Source organism: Brassica oleracea, chromosome C9, assembly GCF_000695525.1.
Source record: "Brassica oleracea var. oleracea cultivar TO1000 chromosome C9, BOL, whole genome shotgun sequence".
In the NCBI taxonomy this organism is placed as follows: domain Eukaryota; kingdom Viridiplantae; phylum Streptophyta; class Magnoliopsida; order Brassicales; family Brassicaceae; genus Brassica; species Brassica oleracea.
Window position 1 is genome coordinate 18258250 of NC_027756.1, and position 10292 is coordinate 18268541.

Here is a 10292-nt window from a genome sequence, read left to right on the forward strand (position 1 = left end):
TATTATTTAATTATAATATTTTCATTTTATATTTGAAAGATAAATGAATTTTCTTTCAAACATTATTTTTGTAAATGTATTTTTTAAAAAATAATCAATGAAAATTGTTATTATCATTGAATATCATTATCTTTGACATAATTTGAGTTTTAGTTTACATCAAAACTTATCATATTTTAGGATAATTTTAATTAAAAATGTAATTTTCATATTTTTCAAACAAATTCTAAAAATATTTTTAAAATATTTTGTTATAATTGTTAAAAAAATATTGAGTTGCATTTCAAATAAAAAGGTAAAGATATTAAAAATATTTTAATTAAAATATGTAAAATTTAATATAGTTTTAAGGAAATGTTCAAAATAAAAAAAAAATTACACATAAAATAATCATGATTTTTGTTAACTGTGCGGATCATTATTTATATGATATCGCACACAAAAGAAAAAATTCTGTTTTTAAAATTATCTAATTAACTCTATACTCATTTTTTTTATTTTTTATATGATATCACACATTCGTAAAAAATAGATAGTTTAAGATGCAAAAAAAAATATATTTATTTAATGAATATAATATGAACGAATATTACAAATACATCATTTAGTAAAATAAATAATTAAAACTGAAAATTCATATCCGCGCGCCAACCATGGACTTTTAAAATCAGTGTATTTGTGTACTAATTTTTACTAATGTCCCGGTTAATAATCGAAATTTATAAATATATTTAATAGTGTTGTATATGTCTGCCCTAGATGAAAATTATTGCTTGATCCGCCACTGGGGATGCCGCGTCTAGAGACCACACGGTACTTGTGAGAAGGTGTCCACAAACCGTGACACATATACAATAGCCGGTGGGAGCCGCATTTGATTCTGCCTTGTTCATGTCTTGCAACCTGCGTGGACCATTGCAGCGACATACGACTGGTAACAATGGTCACCAGTGACAGGTTCTGCTATTTCGATAGATACCTTGTCGCTTTCGGGACGTGTGAGCCCTAAGTGTAACCTTGTCTCTAGCATTTCCATTCAATCATAACAACAATCTCATTTCGGTTTAATATTTCATTTATTCAAAAGAAACATCTTACATTTTGTTTAATTTCAATAGAAAATCGAATAAAATAATTATGAAGTCTTCAATATTTTACATTTAGCTCCACTCGCATCCACAAATTCTAACAACTGCAGTTACAACTGCGTTTAAACAACTCATGCCCTTAGTCCTAAAACAAATGTCACAAAGACCTAACTGAATACAATAAATTGGAAAACGGTAAAGAAGAAAGTACTGAAAACATTACCTCTTGCACCACGCTCAAGATCATAAATTCACCTTTTCTTGGATTCGAAATCCAAATCTCCTTGTTAAAAAACATTAACCATCTTAAAATACATAAAACATCTTATGTTTTATACATATGTGGCCGTATAAAACATAAACACTAACTACGTTAAGAGAAGTACAAAACGAATATATAAGCCCAAATTGTGAAGGACATAAGGCCAAGATATGTGTTACACAAGACGACTGGTGTGTAACACAATGATAGTCCACTCGAACCAAACTTTAACAAATTGAGAACGAGAACAAGCTTTCGATTACGATTCTAGTGTAGTAAAGTTGATCAAGGAACTGGGAACTAATTAAAAACAACTTGTCTGACTCATAAGAAGCAACGCTTCAAATTTTAGGTAAATCAAAGTACTACATGCTTGCCTCAACTTTATTAGAAGAATCATTATCTGATTTCTTCTAGTTTATTCTAATTTGATATTCTTGCGCTTCAGTTTTGAACCAGCATAGGTGGGATACTCTGTTCATGTCTGAAGAAATTATTTGGATCAACCTTTGTTTTAACCTTCACCAACCTCTTGAAGTTGTCTTTGAAGTAACTAGCTCCCCAGACTTGAGCTTGGTTGATGGTCGACTTACAGCCCTTTTTGTTCTGTCCCAGGTCTAGATCACGGTAGTTCACGTAGGCTTGTCGTGGATTCGTCGAGACATAAGGAGTCATGAAACTGTAGAGATCTCTGATCCACTTGATGTGCCTGCTCGCTCTCCTGTCACTGTCTGGCCAATTCGTTACGTACTGAATCTTGAATATGACTCCTTTCCTATGAGGAAACGGGATCTGTGATTCAGGGATTTTCGCCATCATTCCTCCGTAAGGATTCCATATCATCATTGGATTATCTTCTTTAAGCAGCTTCTTGAAGATCCCTTTAAGCCCTGACTCAGGAATAGGCTTCTTCACGAAATCGGATTTGGCTTTGAAGTTGTTCTTCGGGAAAGGAGACTTCCCTTGAAGCAATACCTTGGTAGGAGTGCGGCTCGCGAATCCAGAGATGTAAACAATGGATTCAAGCCAGCTCATTTCGGTACAATCTTTCGGCGTTAGACCTAGCTCCGGGAAGCTCTTGTTCATAACTTTCATCAACACGCCTTTGTTGCCAAGAAAAACAGCATTATACGACGTCGTAGCGGTCTTGCTTCCGTTGTTTGCAGCTACGTTGAAGATCACCCGGATGAATAGCTCGTCGACAAGCTTGTCCGCGACCATTTGCCACTTCGAAAGAATCTTGTTGCCAGGGTCTTGTTGTAACGTTTTTGTGACGGTGAAGACGGTTACGGTCTTGGGAACAGGAACAAGCTTGATCTTCCATTCTAGAATTATCCCAAAACTACCTCCAGCGCCTCCTCGAATCGCCCAAAACGTATCCTCGCCCATCGCTTTTCGGTCCAGTATTTTACCGTTGGCGTCGACGATCTTTGCGTCTAGAACGTTATCTGCACCGAGACCGTATTTCCTCATCATGGAACCGTATGCGCCGCCGGTTATGTGTCCGCCTATCCCTAAGCTGGAGCACAAACCGGCCGGAAAACCATGGACTCCGCTCTTCTCTGCAATCCTCCATATAACAAAAAAAAGTTTCTTTATAGAATATACAGTCAAAAATAGATCCTAGCATCACAATTTCATTTTTGTCTAAATTTCGGAGTATACTGATCTTTAGATGCGATATTTTCTTAGTGATCCTTCTATGATAGCGAAAATTTATTTGTTGTCTTTTTATTTACCTGTAGTAAAGTTCACCAACTGTAGCACCAGCTTGAACCCAACCACTATTGTCTTTAATATTAATGTTGACTTTTCTCAGCTTGGACAGGTCCATCACTATAAAAGGTTTTTCGATCTCCGAGACATAAGACAAGCCTTCGTAGTCGTGACCGCCGCTTCTGACGCGTACATGAGTTCCAAGTTTCTTGGAACAGATGATGGAAGCTTGGACGTGAGACTCGTGGAGCGGTTTGAATATGAATCCCGGTTTAGGCACGGACTTTGTCAAGTACCGGAGATTCTGAGCTGTCGACTGAAGGACTTCGCTGAACATGGAAACGTTTTTGGCAGGAGCGAAAAACGTACTTTCGAGTGGGAAAGAAACATGCGTGTTTTTATGGAGACAGTTTATGAATTGATCTTGGAGGGAAGCTGAAGAAGTTGTTGGTGTTATGGTGTAGAACGAGAAATATAAGGCGAAAATCAAAAGAAAAGAAAATGCAGGGGATGGTTTTGAAATTCCCATTTCTCTCTTTAAGAAAGCTCTGCTCTATTGTTTGTTGCTCTTTGTTTGATCCCAATCTGCAAAAATTCAGTCTATAAATAGACATAAAGAATCCAAACGTTTTTACACGTTCTCTTTAGAGTAACCACAAATATAAACTTTTTGTTTCTTCTCTATGAAAATTATTGCCCAAATGCCTAAACTTTCATCATGACATTGTTGATTTTAGTGATACCACTAAAAGGTAAGTGCCCATTTAGAGTTTAAAGTTCAAAACTAAAGTTACTTTTAAGACTTTACCGAACTTTTTTTGGTTTTACAGACTTACCAACTTGACCAAGTTCGTTACGTTTCACGTACGGTGGAGACAGGAGACGACGACTGAAACTGTGGAACATTTGAGTCAAGAATTTACAAATAAATATGAAAGTGCTCGTTGATTTATAAAGATCAATGACTGACGAGTGTGAGATAGCCAAATTTTTCAAACTGCAGTATCGTGACGTGCTAGACATTTTTGCTCACTTGTGTGTAAAAAACGTTGCAGTTTGTGTTTGTAGGAAACTGGAAGTTTTAGGTGGCAAAATATTCGTGTGTTATCCCTCGTCTGAGCTCCTCCTTTTGTGTTTGGTCTTGGCCTAACTTTAAATGTCCCGACAATTGCAGTATCCAGATTTTATGAATATCCAAACACTAAACATTTAGTTAGTTGTAAAGTAGTATAAAAAGAAACTTAATTCAAATAGAAACATTACGGATCAGGGATTGTGGGCCGGCTCTTACCCTTGGCAACATAGGCATTTGCCATGAATCTATGGGTCCACAAAAAAATTTAGTGTTATTTTATGGGTTATAAAAACTTATTTCACTATGTTAATTTATCAAATAGTTGGTAAAACCATAATAAAAGAGTTCATAATAAATTAAATCTAATACAAAGACAACAAAACAAAGTACTTATGGTTCACCATTTCCAATTTTCCCGTTTACAAAATCTGATTTTCGTAAAAAGACCTATTTTTCTAAAAAAAAAGTTAATACCAAAAAGTTCTTGTGGTTCAATTTTTTTAAAATGCAATAAAAAAATGTTAGACAAAAATGTATGTAAAAAGATCCATATTTTATGTTTCGCCCAAAGCTATTAAATTGTTTAAAACGACACTGATTGTGGGATACTATAAAAATTCAAATTACTCATTCTGCACTTAGCTCTACCAAATTACGGTGCACCAAGCTCTACCATTTGTAGAAATTTTATTTTAATCACCTGTATAACTATGCACAAATACATTTTTTTTTACAATTTTACCAAAATTATTATGTAAGTAAACATCTTTCATATTTTTATTAACAAATTAAATAACCATTTCTTCTGATATTGTTTTGGTATCATAACATCAATGAAATGTAGAAAAAATTGAATTTGTGATCTGATCCAATATAATCTAAAAATTAATATATTTAAATTTTAAAGAGATCCATTCAAAATTTTGGTTTCAATTTTTGAGTATTTGCATTCAATAATAAAAATGTATTTTAAGAAAGTGTTTAATTATTTTTAGAAAGGTAACATGTTCTAAAATGTTATGAAGATCAACTTAAGACTTTTTCATGAAAAGATATTCTTGTTTACATAGTTTTTTAATTTTTTAATTATTTTTATAGATCAAATATGATATTTGATCGATGTAATTGTTTATCGAATCTGTATCGAGACATTCATAAAATATCTAGAATTTCCAGCAAATTGGCTTTTAAGGGGATTATTATACATGACGACAAATTTTGAAAACAGACAACCCAAAGCTGCCAAGTGCTAAGTCACTCATTTCTTACTTAAGTGAAAGCCTGTTGGGCTCCTGAATTGACACCACCAGCTATCCCAATATCTTTTTCAATGGAACTGGGGGTGGGATTGTGGGACGTGTCAATTATTTCCAGTTATACAAATTTTGTTCTATAAACAGAAATAAGATTTAGTCCCATTTTAAGAGATCACTAAAACCAACCAACACATTTTTGTAACTGAGAACCCTGTTCGGAACTACGCTAGGCGTTAGTCAGGTGACAATTCCAGACCTAGCGAGTTAACAAAAAATTGGGGATTAATCGGAGTATACGAGGAGATTAGTTTTTTCTATTTTTAATTATAAATATATTTATATATATTATTACATGTGAGAATTTGACGTAGAAACATCAATAGTCTAGTGGCATCCGTCGCTTGTAGAGCTTTTAGAGGTACACGGTTTGATTCTTCCCTGTCACAAGTTTTATTTTGCTCTTATTAGACACGAGTTTTAAAAAATTAAAACACCACTTGTATTTGTCCTACATCGGTTAGCTCTGGCTAAAGAGAATCTTGAAGTTTGCTATAAATACACATAAGACCAGGAGTAACCCCTTTCAAGACGAATGGACTTATTATATGGGCTCGAGTATTTGTCAACGAAGTCCAATATTTTACTGATAAAATCTGTTTAATGGGCGAGTAATCAGTTAATAAAACGATTAATCGGAATTTCGATTAATTGCACCGATTCGGTCAAAATCGCGGCGGTTGACCTCCGTCTAACGCCTAGACGGCCGCATAAACGGTTAGGCGGCCGCGTTTTAGAACACTGCTGAGAACTAATAAGAGTTATCAACCAAAAGAAGAGTTCAAAACGAAACGCACACAAAACTCTCCAAGGAAATAAATCCGAGAAACTTTTAAATAACATCAACAGATTTCAGAACTGGAATACTCTGCTCATCACAGAAGAAATCCATTGGGTCAACACTCGTTTTCACCCGCACCAATCTATCGAAATTGTTCTTGAAATACTTCACTCCCCAAATCTTTCCTTCTTCGTACTTAGTCTTCATATTCATCCCAACGTTATACATCCCCAAATCAACATCTCTAAAATTAACATAAGCTCCTCTTGGTGATTTTGAAACATAAGGAGTCATAAAATCGTATAAACTCTCAACCCATCTCATATATTTCTCTGTATCATTCTTGTTCTTGTCTTCTTCCTCTTTCCAATAAGCTAAATACTGAATCTCATAGAGATTCCCTCCTCTATGTGGGAATGGTATTTCATTTTCCGCAATCTCAATCATTCTCCCACCAAATGGAGTGAGTATGATCTTTGCTAGCCTAGCCTCTGAAGCGTAGGCTCGCTTCCAAAGCTCTCGAATAGCAGTTTTTGGTATCGGTTTTTGAATAAAATCGTCTTTGCCCTTGAAAGATCTCGACGTACGCTTACGCTCCGTAAGAGTATTCATTGATTCTCCTTTGATAAACCAGAGAACTGACTCAATCCAACTCATCTCTCTACAATCTCCTATCTTAAGACCTAGTCCCGGAAACTTCTCTTCTATTAACGTTAATAAATCGCTTACCGGACCAAGATAAAGTCCCGGGAATGAAGCGTAAACTGCGGTGTCGTTAGATCTCTGCAACATAGCTCTAACGAAAAGATTATCAGGAACCTTATCCGCGACATACTGCCAATTGTTGATGGTTCGGACAGCCTCCTTCTCAGATGTTTTCGTGACGTCAAAGACCGTTACTACTGTCGGAACATCAACCAATCTAATCTTCCATGCTAAGACAACGCAGAAACTCGACCCCCCACCTCCACGTATAGCCCAAAAGAAATCCTCACCCATGCCTTCTCGGTCAAGAAACCTTCCACTCGAGTCGACTATATGCGCGTCAATCACATTATCTGCGGATAAACCGTATTTTCTCATCAATGTACCATACCCTCCACCTCCGAACTGCCCTCCTATGCCGACGGTTGGGTAAAGACCGGCCGGGAAGGCCAGTGATTTTCTCAATTTCCCAATCTCGTAGTACAATTCACCAATTGTAGCTCCGGTTTGAACCCAACCGGTCCGGTTATCAACATCTAGTGTAATAGACCGGAGATTTCTCATATCAATGACAACGAACGGTCTGGTTCTGGCGATGTACGAGAATCCCTCGTAGTCATGACCACCACTCCGTGTCCTGACGTGGATATCGTGAAGCCGTGCGCATTTAATCGTTGACTGAACATCGGTGGCTTCAACCGGAGTGATGATTGAGACCGGTTTAGGTGCTTCGAGAACCGAGAATCTTGGATTCTGTATGGAAGAATTCAAGATTGAGAAGAAAGAAGAGTCTTCAGATGTGTGTATGACTCTAGGTTCGACGGTGAAGTCGTTTATCCGGCGAGAGAGACAGCTGAGAAAGTTTTCGTGATTGGATAGATGAGCAATAGTAAGATTCAACAGAATGAAATGAGTAAAGAGGGAAAGCCAAAAGCTGAAGAACTCCATTTTTTATGGATAGACTGAGGATATACGGGTAAGACGGATACGAAGCAGAGAAAATAACTAATGCACTAAAAAAAGTTTTTTGTCAGAAATGTAGCATCTACGATAAAAATGACCAAAATAGCACTTAATGTTTTATCAAAAGAATAAATATACATTTATATCCAAATGATAAATTAATTTAGACATCAGGATTTAGAGTTAAAGGGTGGAGTTTAGGATTTAGGGTTTAGGATTTAGGATTTAGGATTTAGGGTTTAGGGTTTAGGGGTGGGGTTTAGGATTTAGTGTTTAGAGTTAAGGTGTGGGGTTTAGGATTTAGGGTTTAGAATTTAGGATTTAGGGTTTAGAGTTTAGGTTTTAGGGTTTAGAGTTAGGGAGTGGGGTTTTGGGATAAGATTTTAAATTTTGAAAAATAAAAAAAATTTAAATTTTTCAAAAGATAAAATGCTATTTTGATCGTTTTAATTTTTAAGGGCTATTTTTGTGACATAAACTTAGAAAAGTGTTATTTTGGAGATTGCTTCTATGAAGTACTATATATTTTCTTTTTTATTTTCATATATTATTAAAGAGATGTGGGCTACGATTCTTTATGTAAAAAGCTGATTCCATTCGACCAGAAAACGAATGATGTTAACTAAAGAACATGATTTTGGTTCCTTTTCTGACAATTATTCTGTAGCTTGTTGAGTGTTATGGCCACCAACGTCACGTGTCTGCCTACTCTTACATCGAAACATTGAGTGAGTTTTTTTTGTTTATCTTCTAGTAAATGATAAAATAGTACTAATATAGTGATAAAATAGTAATATTTTATTGAATATAAAATAATAAAATTTAGGTAAAATGATATTTGAAATAATAATGTTTCGAGGTTTAAAACTTTTAGATCCAAATACTAACTGCCTATTTGGTAATATGAACAGTACAAACTGAAAAATAATACGGCCGTTTGTGAATTATTTCAAAACGATTTTTAATAGAATAAATGGTGTAGATAGTAGTATTTGATTCGTGAAAATATGATCTACAATACTAAAAATTATTCGATTGATAAAAATAATAATCATTGTGAATATAATATCGTTAAATAACAAAAAAAAAATATATCACTATAATAGTTCTAATTATAAATTAAATTGTTTGGTGCTAGTTTCGTAATATTTGTTGTTTATAAATTTAAAATACTAAAATTTAACTGAAATACAAATATAACTAATATTTTTAGATATATAAATTATATTTTGGGTATTTTAGCATTCATTCATTTTTGGTTCTATTGGGCTATTTTAGATATAAAAATACACAAACCGTTTTAACTATTTAATTATATGAGTATATTAATAAATAAAAATAAAAAATATTTGGATAGCTGCATTAGTATTAAAACAATAAAATACATTCATAAAAAATTTCAAATTTTAAGTTTATTTTTAATATAACTTTAGAATATGGTTTTTTTTATATCTTCTTACATTAATACCTATTATTCATCAAAATTTTAAAATATAAATTTTCTGCACATAAAGACGTTCTTGCATCAAATCTCAGAGGATTTATTGTTCAAAACCAATTGGCATATTTCCCTCACAACAATTGAACCATACTTATAATTACCTTCTTTTTTTCTGTCATAGCAACAAAAAAAAAACATACCACACTATGTGATCAATTGTTGATTGGTGACAATAGGATAGCGTCCACGAAATACTGCATTGAAGTTGAGCTGCAAGAAGCGAAGGAAACACTAGGAGCACCCTCTTAAGATAAATAATTTGCAAAAGAGATAGGGTTCGGATCATATTTCATTAGTGTGTGTGACATTCAGACCAGATACTTTTCTATTTTACACTGCCAAAGAATTAGAGACTGTAACCACCGGTTTTAGAATGGTGGAACAGTGAGAGTATCATTGCAAACGTATGATTATACAAGCCTTGTTAGCAATTCTAAGTTTCCAGCCTGAAGACAAATTGCATATAAAAGATGAAGTAATGATATGTTCAAAAATAGTGTCTTCTATAAGAGAATTAAGCCTGATATGAGAATTCCCTATATATTATTTCAGAAGTATTACAACTTCTTTTTGTATCCACATGTCATCACTAGAATGATTCTTAGAATCATTAGAGAAATATGTTGGCCCATCTAATTATAAAATAAGCTTTTTAATAAACTAACAATAAATTCATCATTAATATACTTTATTATTTCCTTAAATAAAATTTACGGAATTTTCTAATATGGGTAAATTATATATGACAATTAATGATTTTGAATAATAAAGATTTGATAAAAAATAGTGTATCGTCTATCATATTTTTTTAATTTTAAACTATTAAATAAATTAAACAACGACAATAACCATATAATAAAAATTTAGATTTTTATGTATATGTTATAT

General features: G+C 33.8%; 2 protein-coding genes across 3 annotated transcripts; both read right to left on the reverse strand.

Moving 5' to 3' along the window:
• Positions 1 to 1590: 1590 nt before the first annotated feature.
• LOC106313403 (tetrahydrocannabinolic acid synthase-like) lies at positions 1591 to 3983 on the reverse strand. 2 transcript variants are annotated; one of them, XM_013751203.1, is made up of 3 exons: positions 3903 to 3983; positions 3090 to 3651; positions 1591 to 2920 (listed from the first exon to the last, which is right to left on the reverse strand). In XM_013751203.1, the coding sequence occupies exons 2-3, from the start codon at positions 3593 to 3595 to the stop codon at positions 1795 to 1797; spliced, it is 1632 nt and encodes a 543-aa protein (XP_013606657.1). In that variant the 5' UTR covers positions 3596 to 3651; positions 3903 to 3983; the 3' UTR covers positions 1591 to 1794. The 2 variants fall into 2 exon arrangements, with proteins under 2 accessions (XP_013606657.1, XP_013606658.1); XM_013751204.1 differs by having other exon boundaries at positions 3090 to 3666; positions 3903 to 3977.
• Positions 3984 to 6255: 2272 nt separating this feature from the next.
• On the reverse strand, positions 6256 to 7964 carry LOC106313149 (cannabidiolic acid synthase-like 1). The gene has a single exon (XM_013750892.1). The coding sequence runs from the start codon at positions 7886 to 7888 to the stop codon at positions 6287 to 6289; it is 1602 nt and encodes a 533-aa protein (XP_013606346.1). The 5' UTR covers positions 7889 to 7964; the 3' UTR covers positions 6256 to 6286.
• Between the last annotated feature and the right edge of the window lie 2328 nt (positions 7965 to 10292).